Source organism: Tubulanus polymorphus, chromosome 3 (assembly GCF_964204645.1).
Source record: "Tubulanus polymorphus chromosome 3, tnTubPoly1.2, whole genome shotgun sequence".
In the NCBI taxonomy this organism is placed as follows: domain Eukaryota; kingdom Metazoa; phylum Nemertea; class Palaeonemertea; order Tubulaniformes; family Tubulanidae; genus Tubulanus; species Tubulanus polymorphus.
Genome location: NC_134027.1, coordinates 22,278,927 through 22,302,860, shown reverse-complemented (window position 1 = coordinate 22,302,860; position 23,934 = coordinate 22,278,927). Strand labels below are relative to the sequence as shown.

The 23,934-nt window shown below is 38.5% G+C and overlaps 1 protein-coding gene across 1 annotated transcript; it reads left to right on the top strand.

Moving 5' to 3' along the window:
• The first annotated feature begins 39 nt into the window (after positions 1 to 39).
• On the top strand, positions 40 to 5,462 carry LOC141902529 (uncharacterized). Its single transcript, XM_074790302.1, has 8 exons — positions 40 to 686; positions 1,496 to 1,731; positions 2,154 to 2,271; positions 2,361 to 2,423; positions 2,562 to 2,609; positions 3,770 to 3,910; positions 4,533 to 4,640; positions 5,164 to 5,462. The coding sequence occupies exons 1-7, from the start codon at positions 545 to 547 to the stop codon at positions 4,637 to 4,639; spliced, it is 855 nt and encodes a 284-aa protein (XP_074646403.1). The 5' UTR covers positions 40 to 544; the 3' UTR covers position 4,640; positions 5,164 to 5,462.
• Positions 5,463 to 23,934: the final 18,472 nt, after the last annotated feature.

Genomic DNA, 23,934 nt, shown 5'->3' with positions numbered 1-23,934 from the left:
ATAGAATGTGTAATCAGCTATAGCTGCGGGTCTGTACTGGTTAGATCTGATTTAACAAAAAAGGAAGATAGGCGGCCGGCCGTAGACATCGATTCAAGGTATCAATTTTAAAGCCTTAATAGAGGGAGACAAAAATACAACAACCCATACTAAGCAATTATCGCCGTAAGGCCCGCGATCGGGAGTTCGAATCCCGAATTTTCTTGTCGCATTTTGTTCTCATTTGCTTTTGATCAACTTAGTAACGGAATTCATTTGAAAATAATTGGTCTATTTATTCCTAAAGTAATAAAAAATGACAAGTATGCGGAATTTGGAAACGGTTGATATATTTTCTTCCTTAAGTCCAATAATTACCGGTATACGGAATACAATGTTCCAGGCCGCAGAAAACCCGTTATCGCTACTTTGCATTCATTTGCTATTCATTACGAATCGTTATTAATCCTATATACTGATGCAATGTATATTACCTTTGAAACGTATTATTCGCAATCTAGGAAGTATGTAATAAAGTGAATCTTGGAAGTATGTAATAAAGTGAATGAAATATTTCAAAACCAGTTTTGTCAATCAGGAATTTGCTGACATAGTGGGTTTAGTCTGCGTGGAACGGTGGAGAATGGGTAAATCAGTTTACATCGGTCTACTGATTTGGCTTAGTTTTGCCGCACGTATCGAACCCGGTAAGTTGCATTTACAAACACAACGAATCTATTTAAATCTGATGCAGTCGTTTCGGGATTTGACGGAAATACGTTATAGCCTGTCGGTGCCACGCAGTACCTCATAGTACCGAGTATGCAGCCGTGAGATGGGAGTAGCAAAAAGTTTTTCCATCATCGCTGCTGGAGACTTTGCCCGAACCCCAGCCCAAATAGACTCGATGCGCCTATGCTTGCGCAGTATTGCCGTGATGTGATTGATATCAGCCAACGATCAGAAATCACGTTTCATTTTAGCCCGGGTTATTCTACTTCTATCGCTTAAGCAATTACTATACCCAACAGGCAATCTGAGTAATAGGACTCAGTGGTGCGACTATATTATGTGCATTTGGGCCCTTCGGATAGGGTTTCGTGCCGTGGTGTACTTGAGCGCCACGCAGGGCATTATCTTTTTGTCTTAGGCCGGATTGACCCTGTTATTCATTTGATTAGGTAGATTTCGTTCGATTTTTTGATTTGGCGTCAATAAAAACCCATCACACCTGCCGGGAGCGAAACAGGGGGTTTGATTTTGAAATCGGAAATCGAAGTACGCAGGGCATTATTAGCGGGTTTGATTTTTCTTTTCCCCGTCTAGTATGCAGAGGCCAAAGAACGTTCGACCAAGTACCTCTGTCGCCACCAGGATTCGAGACCTGGATTGAAGAGACCAGCGACCGGTGGCTTGAAATAAATACATTAATGTTTATGATACATTATACCTAATCTTTTAAACCCGATGCCCCAATGATAATTAGTTTTTTGTTGACGAAACAATTGAATTTCAGTGAAATGGACGGTTATCGTGATCACTGGACATGAGCATTATGGCGGAATCACCGGTGATATTTATCTCAACATATTCGGGGAAAAGGGACAGAAAAAGATGATGTATTATAATGAATTCTCGCGATACAAGACGTCCGTAGTAACGATGGAAGCGGAAATGAGAACTCCTAAACGCGTCGTGTTAGAATTGAGATTGACGTACTACGCGCACGATAAAGGCTGGATACCGAAAAAGGTTATTGTAGAGCACCCTGTCCAGAATTGAAACAGGGGAAAACCGAAAAAAAAACAGGAGATGAAAACATGTTTCCGAGCGTTTCCTGTGTCGTGTACCCAACGCACACGATGCAGGGAATCACAGAAACACGGAATCAATCCGGATCACGGATACGTTGTTCCCGAAACCAGGTTTTTCGTTTCTCGTAGGGGCTAAACGCACACAACAAGGGGAAACAGAAACATGTTTTTCAAGCGTTTTCCTGTGTCGCGTACCTTTACGAGAAACAAGAAACATGATATCGGGAACATGCTTGTTTCCGTATATTTCTCTGCGTTATATGCGTGGGCTTTATCGAAGGAGAATGTATCGACCACGGGGAAAATTTCGTTGAACTACCATCAGTTGAATTCATAACTGTATTATTCATTTCTGTACAGGTCATACTCCGGCGACAAATAAACGGAACTGAAGTATCTTATACATTCGCGTGTAACGGTCGATGGATGTATAGCGGTTACGTACAAATCTTACATAATCCGGTTGTTTCGCCACCTGGTATGTTGTCATTCGTTTGAAATGGTGGGAAATAGCCTACAAAAAACTACCAAGATATATGTGTAACGAATTATCAAACTTTTGCATAGATTTCAAAGATTATTTCATGCGTATGAATAGCACTACCGAACGTCCTACAGATGGCGTAACTGGTAAGGTTTTTCAATAAATTAGAGGGTTTAAGGCAGGCTTTAAGCACGCCTAAATAACGGAATATGACCTCTTTGCGTTCGTTTTTATTCATTAATGATAAGTTAGTTTGTGCTACATGTTTTCCATTTCCTACCCAGGTACATTCGACAATCGGACCACAACCACAGCCGATTCTACAACTGCAGGTTGGTGATTCTCATTTATAGAATTTTCTCTTTCCGCCGTAAGATATCGTGAAATAAAAACGTCCCTTCGTGTGATGTTGATTAAAGCGAAATAAACATCTTCCCTCCGGCCTCACAGCTGTGACGAGATGTGACTACAAGTACAGCCTCTATGGAAAGGCCCGTGATGTAAAAGCTAGCTCATGTCGGGCTACGAGTCGACGGATACCGGCTAGATATCAGCAACCAGAAGGAACTAGCGGCCGGCACGCCGCATTTTGCCGTCAAATCCGCCCGACATTAGCCGGCTTACAACACTCAGCCCGACGACAACAGACTCGTCACAAGCCCTATTACACTAGTTGCTCATTTTCTACTCCAGATCTTACCGTATCCCGCCAGTTGCTTTCGAGCGCAACCGACCCTGAGCTCAGCTAATTACAAGGCGACGGAACTGAGTTTTTGGGCTATTTTGCCATATTTGCTATATTGGTTATTTCTATTGATGTTGCCAGCATATTTCATTTATCGCTCAACAGCATATTTCATATCAACAACCAACATGTATGATTCCGAACCTTGGATGCCTGAATTTTACAGAGGAAAATTCATGCATTATATATTTATATTAATGCATACTGTGCTGACATGCAAATAATCAAAACATTTAAAGTAAATTTTCCATAAATCTGACTGATTTTCCTTCTTAACAAATATCCCTATGTTAAGCGCCCCCTATAGGCCAAGAATCTCAAAAAAATCTCAGTGGCAGACCGGTGTTTCAGGGTGGGGGGTACCTTTCATTTAAGCCCAAAAATGACCATGGATTGGTCTTGGATGGCTGACTACAATGAATGCGTACAGCCCGTAGTCACTGGGACTTTCTTTGACGCCATTGCGCATCAAACTTCCGCCAAGCTCGAACAAGTGCTCAACTGAAGTAATAAGCCACAGCTGACTGCCATTTGATGGTAAATATATGGAGAAAATTGTCCCCTTTTTGGAAATAATTGAATTTAACGGCGCGGCAGCCACTCGCCCACTACCTTCATTGCCATTCGAATTCATTGTTAAAACGTTACGAACATCTATTGGATGGAAAATAGGAGTCGTGAGCCTTAATCAACTGAAACATTAGCGCCGATATGCGATAGCTTGAATATTTTGATTGATTATTTCAGAACCAACAACCCTAGGCCAAATGAGTGCAATCACGTGGATGACGATATTTCTACCGATAGGTGGTGTGCTAGTCGTGTTGGTGGTTGTCATTTGTGCCGTCCTGGTCGTTCGTCGTCGCAAACGACCATCCCAGGCGCCAAGTACGTATCAATTTTCAAAATCCCGGCGCACACCTCAATGATCATCGGATGATAGCATGATCGCATTCCGTGTCCTTGGACAGCTACGCTACTCGTGTTTGTTGTTTTTGGGCATCGTGTGACTTTAATGTACGAGCGAAATCTCACAATAAATCAGCCAAAGATGAAAAGTTCTCAAATGATAATCTCTGATGAGGAACCCGCTGAAAATTTTCCCCACCAGGGCGGCGCTACGAACGTTAGAACCGCCGACTAACCCGGAAGTGGGCCTCATTCATTGTAAAATCTCGTCAAACACTTAAAGCACCCCCTGGATCCGCGCCTGCTTTAAGTTTGACCTTATTCATTTTGCGTCATCGTGAAGATTCCAACATTTCGTTCATATCTCCTCTGGATTGGATTAAGATAGAAACCAAGTAAAAATATCGAGGAACTTAGCTGATAATTAACTTCTTTATGATATCGCTCATTTATAAAGTTAGTGCAACAATGCGCGCTGGTGAAGTTATCAACATTGATATCGTCTTCCCGATAATTCTACATTTTTGAAGTTTTCAGGATCAATAGACATCTATATGTGGTCTAAAATATTTTTTACCGTTTTCACCTATCGTTTATCCAGGTCGACGCATGAGCGAAATGTACACTACTCCAATAACGCTGGCCACAACTAATGAGGAGGCTACTTACAGCGAGGTTAGCTTTGCTACACACTTCCAGAAACGTTAAGGTAAGAGACGGTGGAAATCACCATTCAGTGAAATTTCATATAGAGGACCCCGCAAATTATGGCTTGGACTAGTCTCAGGGTTGCAGCATTACATTTTTTTTTTCTGAAATACTTTTCACTATTCCATGGATAGATTCAACTCATTTAATCTATTCTAATTTCGGTCTATGTCCTGTAACGGACCAAATCAATGTTGGACGTTTAGAAACCAGGTTTTTGAATTCGATGTTGCCTATGGTTCAGCTAGACGCAAGACTGTGACCGACAGGCGATTAAAGCAAAGTTTCTATTGACCTGAGTCAGTCTTTTTGGTCTTAATTGGTCCGTTCTAAATTGGAACGGACTAAATTCAAAACGTTCTTCATGTGTGTGTTAACGCGGATAATGGAACAGTAGTTCCTCCAAGATGTTACCTTTCGAAAGACTCCCTGGCTCGTTATAATTAGCAGGTGCATCGTTTACCAAATGCGGTTCGAATCCCAAATTTAGGGTTAAACATGACTTCGAACCTTGATTTTTTCAGTTACTCTTTTATCACAAGTTTACACCGAGTCATCACGAATGCCGACATGTGACGTCATATCGATTCGGACACGGACGTTTTACCGGATGTGAACGAGTGCTGCCCTCTATTTATTGATACCATATCCAAGAAGATTTGTCATCTTGCAGAAATTATGACGAGCGGGATCGCACCTTGGCAACACTTTTCCACACAGTCAGGACTAGTTTAAATGAGGCCAGGCAAAGCTCAATGTGGCGATTCGAAAATCAAATACTTTGACTTAATCCAGTATTCGTACTTGATGACATTATGTAACGGCATTCCACTAGGCTAATTCGATAGTTCAATAAAACTGCGAGTGAATAAATCCATGATCGGGTTGCTATCTGTTTATGATTCATCGGTGAAGATTTTCTGAACTGGTTCTAATATATAGCCGCGGCGAATTCACTTGAGAAACACGGTACTCATTAAGAACGTAATTCAGTAGATTTATTGCCGCGGCTTTCGTCGCTGCAGACGCTCTGTAGGCCTACTTCCAACGCCACTGATTTCAAAGTGATCAACAGGATGCGCAATTTGGGTAATATTTTAGAGCATCCACGGCGAAACGGAAGTGATATTGGTAGAAACAAAATAGATAGCTGTAGGGTTGAATCGCTGAAGGGTTAGGGCTTAGGGTCCAGGGTTAGGGTCAAGAGGGTCCTTAGGATTAGGGTTAGGGTAAGGGTTAGGATCACAGAAAGAGGTTTGGGGCTCTTGACCATTTGGGAGCTCTTGACCGTCATATATTATAACAGGGAAGGGTTAAGGGTAAGGCTATAAGTAGTCAAAAAGTTACGTGGATTGCCAGCCGCTGGGTTGCTACAGTGGTTAGAATGCTGAAACATTACACAACTTGCACAGGATGCGCCGTTCCATCCGCGGTGAGGAACATCAATCGTTCAATTAATTTGAAGACAAAGGGTTTGATTAATGCCTTAAATACCTTATTCCCGATTTACCTTCTCAGTGCATGCGAGTATTAGATTTGGTAACCGGCATTAATATTAATTTTATCTTTCATTATTATTCTATGTACAAATAATTTTATGCATATTTTTTATTGTGTACAAAAATGTAATGTCATCATAAACATTGAATTGAATGCCAGTCCTAAGTATTTGTATGCCTAAGTCCAGCAATGCAGAGGGCAGGTTATTCGACTTAGACTGTCAATTCATTTTTCAAATGCAAACCTTTTGCGGATTTTAGGCAGTTCATCGCAACCCCCTTATTTACCTAACGCTATAAGGGATTGTCCATGTACATTGGCCCGATGTTCTACGAATACGCGTGCATTGGTATGTCCCAAACATGGAGGAGCTGGTATCTATCCCATCTGTGTTTTAGAGCGGGGCGGTGGCTCCTGACACGCCTCTCCCCTGAAGAACCAGTCTGATTCCCTGTAGAGCACAATGGATGGTGGGTGTAAGGGAATGCATGTATGTCTCCCAGTCGAGTCGTTTCTGTTACCGCATTGCTTCTTGTCAAACTGACAATGGATTCGAGTTGGAAGAATGTCAGTTGAAATGTCAAGCAAGACAAATTTCGGTTGCCGGAGTTATTCGACTATTGGCGAACTAAGCCGAATTTCAGCTTGACAGATCTATAGTCAGGAAATAACGCAAGTTGAGCACGAAGTTTGACCTATTCCAAGATAGCCCGCGCTGTGAAATGTGTAAGACCGAACTGCCATGCGTTCGTTTAATTAGACAAATAGTCGAAATCCGAAGTTCGTAAATACGACAAAGTATGTAACCAATTTTCTCATCAAATCATCATTGAATAAATGCCAGCTGTTGGTTACCAGTGTAACAGTGACCCTCTTTATCCTCAAGACGTGTGAACCTCCATCTGATATAAAATGAACAGTAGAAATTTTGCTTTCTTTTGTACGCTTTTTTCGCTTTATAGTTTTTCTTTAAAACAAATTGTGACGTACACACACAGCCATCTATATACATGCGTAGGTATGATGATATAATTTAAAAGATTAATGCAAAACATTCAGTTCAATTCTATTTCATGTATATCTACATTCATTTAATTTAGAAACTATAAAACACGTATTTATATATTTCTATATATATTTGATAAAAGTACAGATATGTTAAGATGTTTGAATTAATTCTGATTTTAAATTCAATTTAAACCCTTCAAAGATATGGCTGACTCCATTGTGATGATTCACGAACCAAACTTTTGCCTCTAACATAGCGACGTGATATTGAATTGCCGGCATCTTCTAAATCAGGTTCGTTCATTTGTTGGCAATAATCGATGACGTCATTAGAACTTTATGGGGTAGCCTTCCTTAAAGTCTATCAGTAGTTGGATAACGCATGCGAAAGGTATTATTATATTGTCCAATGTGAAAATTATTTGATAATTTTTTTGGCATTTCCAGTGAGTTTGAACTTAAACTTTGATCAAATAGGGGATTTTCAAATCAGGGGATCATAGTCACGTCTGTTATCGAAGTTGATGAATAACGAAGGTCAGGACGGTTACTAAGACGAGAGATGACAGAGCTAGCGTCGATTTGTCGGCCGAGTTGCAGTTGTGACCGGTGCAACAGTATTGATCCAATTTCAAACCCCCCGTATACGTAATGTTGCCCTCATTGCACTTCACGTACGGGCTATAACACCCTTTTAACTCCCAGGCAATACCGTCTACTGTCCCGACTTGTTTCTAAAACAATGGAAAAAACATAACAACAATAGAAAGGGCCAATAAAGATATTTTGAATTTAAATATCATATCGATAATTGAATTGAATTGACCGACAGCCAGTCTAGCTCCGATATATTAATGGTGTAGCGTACATTCTCTCAAAATTTTTAAAAAAGATATGAAATCAAATGAAAAATATGAGTCATATGATTAGTTCAATCACAAAACAAAACGCCAATTTTGATAATTGTTTTTTCAAACGCCAATATTGATAACGTAATGCACATCGAGTAGCACAAAACCCCTTAAATAACGCACAGTTCAATGTATGTTAAGATTATCGTAACGGTTTTGACGACGCGAAATGATAATCGTGAAAATTACATTTGGTTAAAATAACCGCCAAAGTAGTTTATAGTTGCCGCAATGTGCTTCTCTCTGTCTCCAGTCTTAAGTTTTTGATAATTTTGAATTGATTCTAATTGAAAACAGAGAAACAGGTCTACAGCTGCATTAGCAAACCTGTAATATCCTCATGGAATCCTCGCTTGTCACCACAGCGTCGCCGTTATCCTATGCGCCAGGCCTGGTATAACATTGCTACCGTTCCCTCGACGTCTATTGCTAACTATTTTATAATTTCAGGTAACGTGGAAGAAATACGGATACGGTAGATGGAACATGGTCGGCCCGACGTTTACTGCCAATAGACAAATCATGAATATCAAATGCCGCGCACAATGCGGGGGATGCAATAACAATAACGCTCTTCAGTTGACACCGTTGTAAAATAACGCCCTAAAATCCCACAATTACAGAACGAATGTCGAATATTGATGTATATTATATAGTCGATCTAATTAAACCGGTCAAGCTTTGTGTACGGCATTAAAGTGCGTGTGTCAAGTAACACTGCGTTCACCGGTTAGTGTTATAACAGCAAATGACCGTTGACAGTCGACAGCTAGAGTAAACGATGAAAATAGGTTACAGCCTGTCAACCGGTCGACCATTACTTAAGCTATTTCACCCGCCTTTACATCCATTTCATCAACTATTCATAATTCTTAATGTTTCTTATAGATCCATCGCGTAGACAATTATAAGGTAGATAATGTAATGTCAATATTTCGAAATGCCAAAACTGCACTAGTGCAGCATTTATAATTTATTCACCAGAGCATTTTCAACCGGGTAACTGTTTTGGTAGTTGTTCTTCCGTGTTGTACCATTGGATCTTCTGGTCATTGTGGTTCCTCGACCTGCTTATGATCCTCTTAATGTAAAACAACTCGCACGACTTATTAAGTCTATCTATCCATCTTTATTTTCTGTTGGTCGGATGTATACATTCTACGTATCTCTAAACGCCCTCTCTACGACATTTTAACGTGTGCAGGCCCTTAACTACACATGATTTGGTATTCACAGATTGTTACGCAATCATACGTCATAACATTCCACCGACCCATGTATGGAATGTTTACGTTCCTACACACGTCACATTATTCTAAAAATTCTTTTTGCACTCGCCGTAGCCCATGGCCTAACCATTGGTTTCGCTTCGCTGTGAGAATTTTCAAGTTATTCCAAGACATGTTTATTTACATAACTATTTATTGTTTATGTATGGCGCCAGTAGAGTCTGATGATAGCAACACTGGCCATGAACTCCAACTCTCGTATTTTCTTGTTCGTTATTTATTGTTCGACCGCTGATAGCTGAAAGCTCAATAATATATTTCCTGAAAGCCCAACAATATATTTCCTAAAAGCTAAAAATCCGATTTTACTATTTCCGACACCAGGCAAGTTGACTTGTAAATGAACCTGCCTAGCGTTGAAAACCACATTCACGAATAAACACACCACAATTTCCGTATAAGGAAAATGTATCTCTCAATACAGATTCAAGCATGAATCCCGACGTATCAACCTTTTCGGAGTCTTTCTTTTTGCATCATGGAATCTTACCTATCATCGTTTCAACACGAACAGTGGGTTTCACCAAGGTGGAAAATATGCCTTTCCATTTACTTAAGGCCACGCAAAGAAATACCTTAGTTTTGTAATCAATTTTTTGGAAAGTAACGAGAGGGGTTAAATTTTATTTCAATTGCTTTAAAAAAAGATTGAAATACAAAGTTCAACCAGAGACTTATAGAAGAGACGCCAGAGGGAAGTTTTTCTACTAATGCCACGAACAAATACTAGTAATGCAAGAAGAACATGTGCAGAAACTTAATTTAGAATTAAGAAGCTACTTTAACCTAAAAAATCAAACTATATCGACTCATATCGAAACGGAGACAAACATTTTCGCTATTTTCACGCTTCATCGAAATGAGGTAAAATGAAACGAACTCAACCGTTGTCACAGTAAAATGTGGATTACCTATTTGGGAGGGTGAGCATATAAACGACCGCAGAATAAAAACACTGTCGCACAATATACAGCTATGTGGGCGAGCAGATTTTGATTTTTGTTGAGAAAATTGATGCTTTCCCGATGCGGGCGAGCGCATTTGCTTTTTTTTATTGGGGAACTTGTTTATGACGCGGGCGGCATTTGACTTTCTTAAGATACTAGGGTATTTCTCTGAAATGGCACTAAATATTCCTAATATTTCCAATGCATATTTCTCATAGCATGAATAATTTCAGAAATATCGCTTTCATTCCCAAAACCACTTTGGATTCGAGAAACTCTAGCACACCGAATGCTTGTCTTTTCGGAGAATGTGCATTCTCTTGCACCTGTCCTGCCTCTCACTGAAATTCCATATTTGAACTTCAATCGACCATTTATCAGAAGTTTCGGAGTCTTATTTATTATGTTGACAGTCAAATGACATACACATTTGCGGGAAAAGTTACAAAATGTCAAATTATGAGGTATGCACACCCAAAACAAAGCGAAATATCCCAAAAAGATCGTGGACAATCAAAAATAAATAGACTTTAGTCGTGATTGCTTCCTTCTATCGGCTAGGCGTGGGAGATTAAAGCCGGGCGTAGGTCGGCTTTGTATACAACTGGGCAAAAATACGTCATGCATGGTTGAGCGCTACCGTGTTTTTGAATGGCTTTAAAAATTGAGAAGAACCAAAATTACAGATTGTTCCATTGTGTATATTCAATGTTGATGACCAGTTGCCAGGTGAAAAAAAATTGATTCAAAATCACGAAATTACTGGTTTACATTCCGTGTGATGTTTCCCTGTGGAGAATTGTAAAAACCAAGGTATTTAAACTATCGCCAGCAGGAATTGAAGATTTCGTGTTCAGAAGGTAACAGATTTTGAGAAATTTTGAATCCGATGTGTCAATATTCGACGTCGAGCTCAACAGTGCAATGGTTAGAATGGTTATGAAGGTAAACAAGTTTCAGAGAAGCTTAATTAGTAAAGCGGAGCAATACTTATATTAAGGAGATATCTGTCTGTGTTGATATGATTATCATGTCATCAATCCTAAATGACAGCGGATCATTTATTGATAAACGCTCCTAATGCAATAAGCCTTATCACTTGTATTGGTTCGACTTGGTTCGATACGGTTCGTATTTGCCTCACAATAACGTGCACGCCGTGAATGTAAAGCGCCCGCACGACATCCAGGAGCATCGTTGCCTAATTTAGTTTCACAACTTGTACCAAAAGCTACAACGTTAATTATACATGTACTTCGATCAGCTTTCATCATGAACTGAAATAGTTGACTGTATACGACTCATTCGTTTTATCATGATGAAAAAGAACTTTTCCAGTAAAATGGGATTCTCTCTTGTCCTCTTTGATATCAGATGTAGGTATTTGTGTTTGTTTAAAAGCAGGATTAACGGTGATCGGATATATATCAGGCCACACCAAAAAATCCTATTTCTCGGGCGGGGCAATCACCAAAATGGGTAGATAGGTAGGACATTTTCTTTTCTTTTTATAGAAAAAAATATCGTTTATTCTTCTATCAGTGGGTAGGTTGCCGTAAATAATTTTTACTGGACTAAATTTTTAGTCAGGAATATGATTAACAGCTAGTAGACCACAATAATAAAAGGAAATTGAGGTGTTTGTACAATTAACTATAAAAAAACTATATTTTGAACATATTTCACGGAATTCCTGGAATTTTAAAATCCAAGGTCGCCATCAAAGTCCGATTAGCAAAGTTGTCTTAGCATGACTGAGCCATTTCCAGAATCAAATTTTAAATCCGATATAATAAAATGTTTTTATGATGTTGATCTCAGTGCCGACATCACGATTTGATATTAAAAAAAATTTACGAGAAAGGAGAGTTTTGTAGTCGGTCGGCCACATATATATTTTTGAAAAAAGTTATTTCACCCAAAATTTTCAAAAAGGGTCGGTAGGCGATTATACTTTATTTTGAAAATGATTATTTGAAATGGGGAAATATCGGGTCGGTCGGGACAGAAAACAGGGTTTTCCTTTGGTGTGGCCTCACTGGGATCTGCTGTAAGTTCATATACTTAATATAAAATGACTACTGAATATATCACAAGGTTATACAACCGACGGGATGTAGCCGAATCTCGTTGATAAAAAAACCTAGTTCTGTTTGGATTTTGGACTTTATCCTGACTGAAAATAGCCTCTGGGTTCTTGGTTATAACGATGAAATACATACAACTCGATTGAAGTGATTACGAAGTCAGATAACATATGCATCCACAATAAGTCGAGTCGATGTCGAAGTTTTTTTCTCAAATGACGCTGGAAGATATTTGAAACACATGCATAAACACGGGAGTATCGTGTCCGTTCTAATCGCAACGCGTCCGTCTTAAACAGCGACACGCCCTCCCAAAACCTTTTAACAATTTCACCGTTTCGACCCTGAATCTTTCGTTGGTTGCACAATATACGAAATAATTCATGGTTGAGTCTAATGGAGTCATTATGTCGGATCCTATCATTGATAGCTTTCCCATCACGTGTGGATCGTTATGTCTCGGCTGTGGCAAGCCTGCTTGCACTAGGATATATTCATAAACGCCAATCGACGTAGGAAATTCTAAAACGATGAACAACATAACAATGGCAACCGCCATTCTAGTAGCTTTCCGATCGACACTGCTAAACCTAGAATCCTGGGTGCCGAGCTGTTTTCTTCTTTTGCCAATTTGTCTTAACACAATACGAGAGCCATATTGAGAATAATGAGAAATAAAACTGGTATTAAATTTGTGAAAAGCGATGTCAAAACTAATTCTACGTAATATGTTATTTGGTTTTCAATTCGACTTAATTTTCTTTTCGTTATTGCCGGAACGTACATTCCAGTACAGACATCCCGCCAATAGTAGTGAGTCCCGTGATTCAGAAAAGCGCTCAGTCCGAGGCATGCGAAGAAAACGTATTGCGCACAAACGCATTTAAGTAAGCGTCGTTTGGTGACGTGAGCTTGCGCAAACAACGGGAAACCAAGACTTATTACCCGTTCAGTAATTATCAGTACCGTTATCCAATTCCTTGTCAATTTCGTCGATCGGTTGAAGAGTTGCATGGCAAAATAAATCCAATGAAATCCAAAATACGTCGCTCCGCGTTCAAGCGCAGCCCCATAAACCAAAAAGTCGAGCACCGGCCGAACGACATGGCGAATGAATTTGACGATGAGAAATATATATATATATATATATATATATATATATATATATATATATATATATATATATATATATATATATATATATATATATATATATATATATATATATATATATATATATATATATGAGCGCTGCTTTTGAATTCCAGATATTTTCCAGAATTTCTCCAATTTCTCAGACTCGCCAAAAAATGTTTCAAATTGAGAAATAGTCAAATTGTCTAAAATAAGCGACTATGTCTATGATCTCTCCACTTACTGTATAGAACGTTGTTAACAACGTCAAAATCAGCTTCAAGTTCGTGTCCATAGTCAGCTATGCGACAAGAAATGTGTAAAACAAACGAATAGCAATTCGTGTGCTTTATGAAATAATCACAATATTTGGCACATAACTCTCATTCGTTTCGTGGCAATTGGCAGTAATTTCTCAAAACATATATACATGTTCTAATTTCTAGACGGGGAATCTATTTGAAATTATACGTCATTATATAACCACAAAATGTTACTGATGAAGTAATAGCCTCTTCTGTAATAAGGGTCGTAACGTGGTACGACCTTGTTTGGTCGGCGTGCACAACGGGGTACCCGCAGTGGTGCTGTGGCAATCGAGGATTCCATTTATGGCATGCGAGGATCCGACAGGTTCGCTAGTAACTATACCGATATCCGAGTAGAAGAATGAAAGTATTGTATGTTTGGTGAGTGCCGTGATAATATATGGATTCGGGAGTCTAAAACTCATGTTCATAGTTCATCGAAAATGAACTAATTTTGACCAAGGACGAATTACTGCTCATCACGCCATCTGGCGGGATAGGTGGTTTTGCAGGTACCCACCACGGGTTTGACTATATCGTCGGGTACCCCATTCCAATGAGCGGAAGTTAATAGGATGTTTGAGCCTGAGCTTGAAAGTTATGATCATAGGCAGATATTGAGCTCTATGGCCAACACATAACATCATAAATTGGTCCGCTAATAAAGTGTTTTGTGGTATAGATGACACGTTTGTATGAATTTGTGCCGAAAATAAATAATTTTTCAGGACTTAAGAACCAAAAATTGGCAATATTTTTGATACAAACTGAGAAAGTATCAAAACATTTGAGAACGCATTTACTGTTTTTGAACATACACGGGGTGTATTTCGAACATGCTTTAAATTCCGGTACTGCTGTGCTTTTCGGTGTGAGAATGATAACGGTCTGTTAATCAATGATTGAAAAAATGGAACCACGTTTTTAAGATACTTTATCAACATGTCTTAGTTAAAACAAAAACAAAAATCACAGGAAATAATACGTAGAGCTTAGGTTTCAATTTTACTTATCATGAGGACTCTACGTTCGACTGTGGCAATCGACGATTCCACTTGTGGCAAGCGGGGATCCACCAGGTTGACAGGATCGCCGCACTGATTTGCACGCCATCTAGTGGTATAGCCGGTGGCACGGAGTCCTCATCACGAAGTGGTACTTTCACAAATTCGTTCAATTCTTACCCAACCTCACTATAGCTACGCACCTGAAAGTTGATTGATATCGAGGGATTACATTGATTAACAGGGGATTTTAGCTAACAGTGAATTATTGAGGTAATCTCAACAGAAGCCTTTTTTCCTAAAACGTTCGGATGATGTATGCTTCGTTGCACGGCAAGATATCAAGTTTCATTAGTCAAGATAACACAACGTCTTTGAAAGCTTAAGCCGTGTGTGAACGTGAACGGCCCTTCGGGAAAGCAAATTTGGAAAGTTATTCTAGACGAAAATATTTCAAATGCAAAACGAATTCGGCCTTTTTGCCTTGTCATCCCTTGCGAATTCAATTTGAATCTGACCCCAATTCTAAAGATTGGGGATTCAATTTGGTGGATAGAATTTTAAAAAGTCGCATAATGAAAGTGAACAAATTCTGGCCCATTTCGATTCATTGCCTCATTTATGGAATTTGTATAAACCAGGTAAAAATGCAGGTGCAAATTAGCAGTCCGTGACTGTAAATCGGGCCGCTTCTATTGGAAATAATAAACTAATTATTAATGGTGTGAATATCAATTCTCCACGTTGCAGTCTTAAAAACGAAATTCGATATATTCTCAAAACGTTTCTCTTTCCTGATATTGCAGTGAAGCATAGTATCCATAATGGTAGTCAACGCACATTTACAATACATTTTACGTAAATTCGTTTATTGAATTTCAGTGTAAAAGAAGTATCTTGGAGATTACGTGCCAGTGGTACAGTAAGAACATAATCTATATAATTATGTATCATCAACGTTTGAAGATTCCTTTCCCCGCTCGTATCTTCTTAAAACATTATTTTCATGTTAGGTTGCTGTTCATCCTTCTTCAGAAAATGTACATCCACGTGTTTTAGCGACGTCCTATTGTCAGCGACCTGAAAGGAGAGTTCCATCAGCTTTAAGGCACCATTCGACTCTATAGATTTCAGTAAGGACAAAAAGACAATGATTAATTCAATTATTTGTACAATCAAATTTTACCACACGTTGCTAAAGATGTGGAACAAGTCCCGGGCGTCAAGTAACGTTTGTTGATTGTTTATATATCAATATAACGGCTTTAGCGACATTGGCTGTGTTATAGGACAACCAGCGGGAAAAATGGCTTCAACGAAAGCTGCAATTATCTATTGTTCTATTCGAAAAACGCGCTGAAGATTCGGCTTGGAAAACTAGTCGATATTGTCGCCAGTCTATTGATCTCCAATTAGATGAAATAGTTGATAGTTTCAGCCATATTCAATTTTTTTGAAAAACAATGAGTTTACCGTGCAGCATGTCAGTGTTTCTTTGTTTTGATATTTTAATAATAGATGAGCTACGCTTCGCGTTCAAAAAGGATGTAATTCACTACTCTTTGTAGATTCGTAGTTAGAGGGATGAAATTGCGACGGCAATGAAAATAAGAAGCATGACTTACCTCGTTCACATTCTTATGACTTGTTTGCTGATTAACTGCGAATGTTTCGAAACGGGCTCGGTATATTTCGCAGAAGTAGCGACAAGAGGAAACGATTACTCGATAGATGGACCGTATCTGTCTATTGATAATAATTCAGACTCTTTGATCAGTTGCAGCGCCGCGTGTTCACTGGATACTAAATGCAAATCGTTCAATTATCACGGAGATTCCAGCGTTTGCGAATTGAGTGACAAGTTACCAATTGGCCCGACGTTCAGGCAAAGAAATGGCACAGCATTTAGATTTAAGGTCAGTATAGGATATTTTTGCACTATTCAAACCGCATGTTCCATAGAATATGTCCATACTCTGCTTAAGCGTTTACGTAAATTGGCTCTGGATCCAGTTCGAAAATGGTGCGCTTGATTTCTACTCTCCGGATCAAGTTCCATAGTTGTATTTGTTTGATTTGACTCTGGATCTATGAGTTCCATAATTTGAGGTCTAATTTGACTCCACAGTTGTATGAGTGTAATTGTGCGGATTAAGTCCCACGATCGAAATATTAGGAAATGACTATAATTCAATTAACGACAGATTTAGCCTGCTTCAATTTTGGATCAGCATTCTGTGACTGTAAACCAGTGAAAAAAGTGAATAGCACTTTAAAAACCCCAAGCGATCCTTTTTCTAAGCATTGTCAATATCAATATCAAGAGAGTGGAACCTCGTTACAGCGAATATTAGCACCAGAAAAGATGTTTGTTTTAACCAATTGGTCGTTATATCCAGTATGAAATGCATTAAATTTTCTTATTTTGGACGGAATTCTATATTTGTTGTATCCAATAAATCGCTGTGTCCGAGTTCAAGCAAAGAAAGGCATTAAAATGAAAAGTTAGTTTAAACGAAGCGTTAAAACGAGAAATGAAAAAACAGAAATTGTTTGAAATTGACTATGTGGCCCCCAAATCAGCATTCAGTCTATAAATTTGTTTATCAATTTTCAGTGCAGAGTTCTCGAAGATGACTGCCAGCGCTATCGTAAGTATGTAATTAATCATCAAAGTTTGAAATATATACATTCTAGAATATCTCATCTCATAGAGATTTTAAGTTATGGGCAAGTCATACAAAATAAATCTTAACTCATCCTTCAAGGTGATTTTTCTTTATTTTTTGTCATCACCTCAAGTAACCAAAGATAATTTCTCCACTTTTCCTCTTTATTTCGATGGTCACTGCATCTACACTGTGTGTGTGTGTGTGTGTGTGTGTGTGCGTGTGTGCGTGTGTGTGTGTGTGTGCAGTATCCCTTGAATGACGCGTAGTTATCACTGTATACAATCCCCAGTGTAATGGTTTTTTAAAATCTTAAAATAGGGATTGTCCCTGTTATTCATTTGGTTGGTAAATTTCGTTGGATTTTCTGATTGAGTGTCCCTTACAGACCCACCACACCTGCCGGGAGCGAAACAGGTGGTTTGATTTTGAAATCGGAAATCGAAGTACAGATATAGTTGTGTGATCGGCGGTCGAGTTAACAGAATATTTCTAAATCGAAGTACATAATTAGTGTATGTTTTTTTCCGGCGTCAAAATCTCGTTATATCTATATGTCTGGAACACGATGCCTAATGTTTGATTGGGGAGGCTAAAAATCCGGAAAAAAGTCAATTGAAATTAGCGCAATTTTAATCGGGTGGGAACGTATGCCATTTAGCAGGATAACTGCTCATTGAAGAAACTAGCTTATGACGATACGGCCATTTTGTTTCATCTGCAGGTCTGAAACCGGTGTCCTGTACGGATGTGTTGATCAGAGGCGATACCGCAGACAAGACTTACGATTTGTACCCGATAAAAAGTGCGTATAAACGAAAATTCAGAATCTTTTGCCACGCGATGACGTCACTAACACCTAGAGAGTACCTTCCGCTTCCGGCCGGGCCGAAAAATAACTTCAGCGAGGCGAAGAAAAAAGGGATATATAGAGTGTGGAAGGACTGGTGTTACATCAAATTCTCGCGAGTTCGTATTTCTATTTGGGTAAGTAAATATTTTATCTAATATCATTGTAATATCTACAGACGTAGGTCTACGTACGTCGTGCTGAATATGATTTATTGATTGATGGTAACCTGTTGATGGTACTTCAAAGTGATATAGGTAATACTTTTCTGTACTTGTTGAATAACGAGTATGCGATGAACGTATGCCGTGTCAAATTGACGCAATAAAGATCTGCCCCATTATTCGAGTTAACAGCACGTTGGAAATTAGAGAAAAAAAACAACCAATATATTGGAAATCGAAGTTTCTCGACTGGCAGAGAATTGTATTCTTTATAACAGAAACGTCGGAAATGAGTTGTAAAAAATCTTTATCGAGAAAAGTAGTTTGTCGAACGTACCTGAATACTTTCGCAGTGTAGTCTTTATGAATTTTCGATGGTAGCCCATTCAACTGTTTTCTAGCGTGATTGACAACAGAGTTTATTGATAGCGTATACATCAGGTCAAAAGTTCAACAAACAAATACGGATATCGAAGTGTACCGTATACGAAAAATAACGTTATTTTCCTTCATATTTCAGAATTACATCGTTAACAAGGCAGATTATACATTCGCTTCCGTCAATTGTAACCCGACTAAGAAAGTGAAATACGGCGAAGCGAAAGCGTGTGCTAGATACAACTCTGGAATGGGCGCGGCAAGGATTGACTTGACTCAAACCGGATTCAAGATAGCCCCTGGGGTTAGTTAGCTTAACCTTGAGCATTTATAACTAGACGAATCGAATGGGTTTGTTCAACTGAAAATTGAAGATAATTGCATGGTCATTAGGCCAGCTTGACTGTACTTGTGAATATATTTTTTTTCATTTGCCGAGAATATTCATTGGAATCGTTCGTTGAAAATCGTTTTTTTTTCCGTGGAAGTATACAGTATGATTATACAGTATGATTGAGATACACGTTCTTTGCTAATTTGATAATTGCTAGGAATTATCACGATTGATAGAACACTATATCCGTGTTGACGCGATGTAGAGAGAATCCCACAATTATAACGAAAAATTCCGAAATTGTAACTTCGAGATAGTAGTTTATTTCAACGTTTCTAATGACTATTAGAATATAGTCGAAACGTTGAAATAAACTACTATCTCGAAGTTACATTTTCGGACTTTTTCGTTATAATTGTGGGATTCTCTCTACATTGCTAGGGATTGCCAAATTAAAAAACTGGAATAAGTAAATAAAAGAGAAAAGTAACTTGAAAGTTTATTGACGCCTTGAAGAATGACTCATACATATTGCTTAATATTGTCGGCAACGATTCATAAATATGACCTAGTTGATAGGATATAAAGGGCCAATAAAGATATTTTGAATTTAAATTTCATATCGATAATTAATTGAATTGACCGGCAGCCAGTCTAGCTCCGATATATTAATGGTGTAGCGTACATTCTCTCAAAAATTTGAAAAAGATATGAAATCAAATGAAAAATATGATTCATAGGATAAGTTCAATCACAAAACAAAACGCCAATTTTGATGATTGTTTTTTTCAAACGCCAATATTGATAACGTAGTGCACATCAACTCAAACAGAACCCCTTAACGCACAGTTCAATGTATGTTAACATTATTGTAACGGTTTTGACGACGCGAAAAAATTATAATCGTGAAAATTACATATGGTTGAAATAACCGCCAAAATAGTTTATAGTTGCCGCAATGTGCTTCTCTCAATCTCCAGTCTTTAGTTTTTGATAATTTTGAATTGATTCTAATTGAAATTGAGAAAAGAGAGAAACAGGTGTACAGCTACATTAGCAAACCTGGTGTATACTCATGGAATCCTCGCTTGTCACCACAGCGTCGCCGTTATCCTATGCGCCAGGCCTGGCATAACCTTGCTACCGTTCCCTCGACGTCTATTGCTAACTATTTTATGATTTCAGGTAACGTGGAAGAAATACGGATACGGTAGATCGAACAAGGTCGGCCCGACGTTTACTGCCAATAGACAAATCATGAATATCAAATGCCGCGCACAATGCGGGGGATGCAATAACAATAACGCTCTTCAGTTGACACCGTTGTAAAATAACGCCCTAAAATCCCACAATTACAGAACGAATGTCGAATAGTGATGTATATCATATAGTCGATCTAATTAAACCGGTCAAGCTTTGTGTACGGCATTAAAGTGCGTGTGTCAAGTAACACTGCGTTCACCGGTTAGTGTTATAACAGCAAATGACCGTTGACAGTCGACAGCTAGAGTAAACGATGAAAATAGGTTACAGCCTGTCTACCGGTCGACCATTACTTAAGCTATTTCACCCGCCTTTACATCAATTTCATCAATTATTCATAATTCTTAATGTTTCTTATAGATCCATCGCGTAGACAATTATAAGGTAGATAATGTAATGTCAATATTTCGAAATGCCAAAACTGCACTAGTGCAGCATTTATAATTTATTCACCAGAGCATTTTCAACCGGGTAACTGTTTTGGTAGTTGTTCTTCTGTGTTTTACCATTGGATCTTCTGGTCATTGTGGTTCCTCGACCTGCTTATGATCCTCTTAATGTAAAACAACTCGCACGACTTATTAAGTCTATCTATCCATCTTTATTTTCTGTTGGTGTCGGATGTATACATTCTACGTATCTCTAAACGCCCTCTCTACGACGTGTGCAGGCCCTTAACTACACATGGTTTGGTATTCACAGATTGTTACGCAATCATACGTCATAACATTCCACCGACCCATGTATGGAGTGTTTACATTCCTCCACACGCCACATTATTCTGAAAAAAAATTCTTTTTGCACTCGCCGTAGCCCATGGCCTAACCATTGGTTTCGCTATGAGAATTTTCAAGTTATTCCAAGACATGTTTATTTACATAACTATTTATTGTTATGTATGGCGCCAGTAGAGTCTGATGATAGCAACACTGGCCATGAACTCCAACTCTCGTATTTTCTTGTTCGCTATTTATTGTTCAACCGCTGATAGCCGAAATATATTTCAGGAATATATTTCCTGAAAGACCAACAATATATTTCCTAAAAGCTAAAAAACCGATTTTACTATTTCCGACACCAGGCAAGTTGACTTGTAAATGAACCTGCCTAGCGTTGAAAACCACATTCACGAATAAACGCACCACAATTTCCGTATAAGGAAAATGTATCTCTCAATACAGATTCAAGCATGAATCCCGACGTATCAACCTTTTCGGAGTCTTTCTTTTTGCATCATGGAATCTTACCTATCATCGTTTCAACACGGACAGTGGGTTTCACCAAGGTGGAAAATATGCCTTTCCATTTACTTAAGGCCACGCAAAGAAATACCTTAGTTTTGTAATCAATTTTTTGGAAAGTAACGAGAGGGGTTAAATTTTATTTCAATTGCTTTAAAAAAGATTGAAATACAAAGTTCAACCAGAGACTTATAGAAGAGACGCCAGAGGGAAGTGTATGGGAGATTAAAGCCGGGCGTAGGTCGGCTTTGTATACAACTGGGCAAAAATACGTCATGCATGGTTGAGCGCTACCGTGTTTTTGAATGGCTTTAAAAATTGAGAAGAACCAAAATTACAGATTGTCCCATTGTGTATATTCAATGTTGATGACCAGTTGCCAGGTGAAAAAAAATTGATTCAAAATCACGAAATTACTGGTTTACATTCCGTGTGATGTTTCCCTGTGGAGAATTGTAAAAACCAAAGTATTTCAACTATCGCCAGCAGGAATTGAAGATTTCGTGTTCAGAAGGTAACAGATTTTGAGAAATTTTGAATCCGATGTGTCAATATTCGACGTCGAGCTCAACAGTGCATTGGTTAGAATGGTTATGAAGGTGAACAAGTTTCAGAGAAGCTTAATTAGTAAAGCGGAGCAATACTTATATTAAGGAGATATCTGTCTGTGTTGATATGATTATCATGTCATCAATCCTAAATGACAGCGGATCATTTATTGATAAACGCTCCTAATGCAATAATCCTTATCACTTGTATTGGTTCGACTTGGTTCGTATTTGCCTCACAATAACGTGCACACCGTGAATGTAAAGCGCCCGCACGACATCCAGGAGCATCGTTGCCTAATTTAGTTTCACAACTTGTACCAAAAGCTACAACGTTAATTATACATGTACTTCGATCAGCTTTCATCATGAACTGAAATAGTTGACTGTATACGACTCATTCGTTTTATCATGATGAATAAGAACTTTTCCAGTAAAATGGGATTCTTTCTTGTCCTCTTTGATATCAGATGTAGGTATTTGTGTTTGTTTAAAAGCAGGATTAACGGTGATCGGATATATATCAGGCCACACAAAAAATCCTGTTCCTCGCGCGGGGCAATCACCAAAATGGGTAGTTAGGACATTTTCTTTTCCTTTTATGGAAAAAAATATCGTTTATTCTTCTATCAGTGGGTAGGTTGCCGTAAATAATTTTTACTGGACTAAATTTTTAGTCAGGAATATGATTAACAGCTAGTAGACCACAATAATAAAAGGAAATTGAGGTGTTTGTACAATTAACTATATAAAAAACTATATTTTGAACATATTTCACGGAATTCCTGGAATTTTACAATCCAAGGTCGCCATCAATGTCCGATTAGCAAAGTTGTCTGAGCATGGCTGACCCATTTCCAGAATCAAATTTTAAATCCGATATAATGAAATGTTTTTATGATGTTGATCTCAGTGCCGACATCACGATTTGATATAAAAAAAATTTACGAGAAAGGAGAGTTTGGTAGTCGGTCGGCCACATATATATTTTTGAAAAAAGTTATTTCACCCAAAATTTTCAAAAAGGGTCGGTAGGCGATTATACTTTATTTTGAAAATGATTATTTGAAATGGGGAAATATCGGTCGGTCGGGACAGAAAACAGGGTTTTCTTTTGGTGTGGCCTCACTGGGATCTGCTGTAAATTCATATACTTAATATAAAACGACTACTGAATATATCACAAGGTTATACAACCGACGGGATGTAGCCGAATCTCGTTGATAAAAACACCTAGTTCTATTTGGATTTTGGACTTAATCCTGACTGAATATAGCCTCTGGGTTCTTAGTTATAACGATGAAATACATACAACTCGATTGAAGTGATTACAAAGTCAGATAACATATGCATCCACAATAAGTCGAGTCGATGTCGAAGTTTTTTTCTCAAATGACGCTGGAAGATATTTGAAACACATGCATAAACACGGGAGTATCGTGTCCGTTCTAATCGCAACGCGTTTGTCTTAAACAGCGACACGCCCTCCCAAAACCTTTTAACAATTTCACCGTTTCGACCCTGAATCTATCGTTGGTTGCACAATATACGAAATAATTCATGGTTGAGTCTAATGGAGTCATTATGTCGGATCCTATCATTGATAGCTTTCCCATCACGTGTGGATCGTTATGTTTCGGCTGTGGCAAGCCTGCTTGCA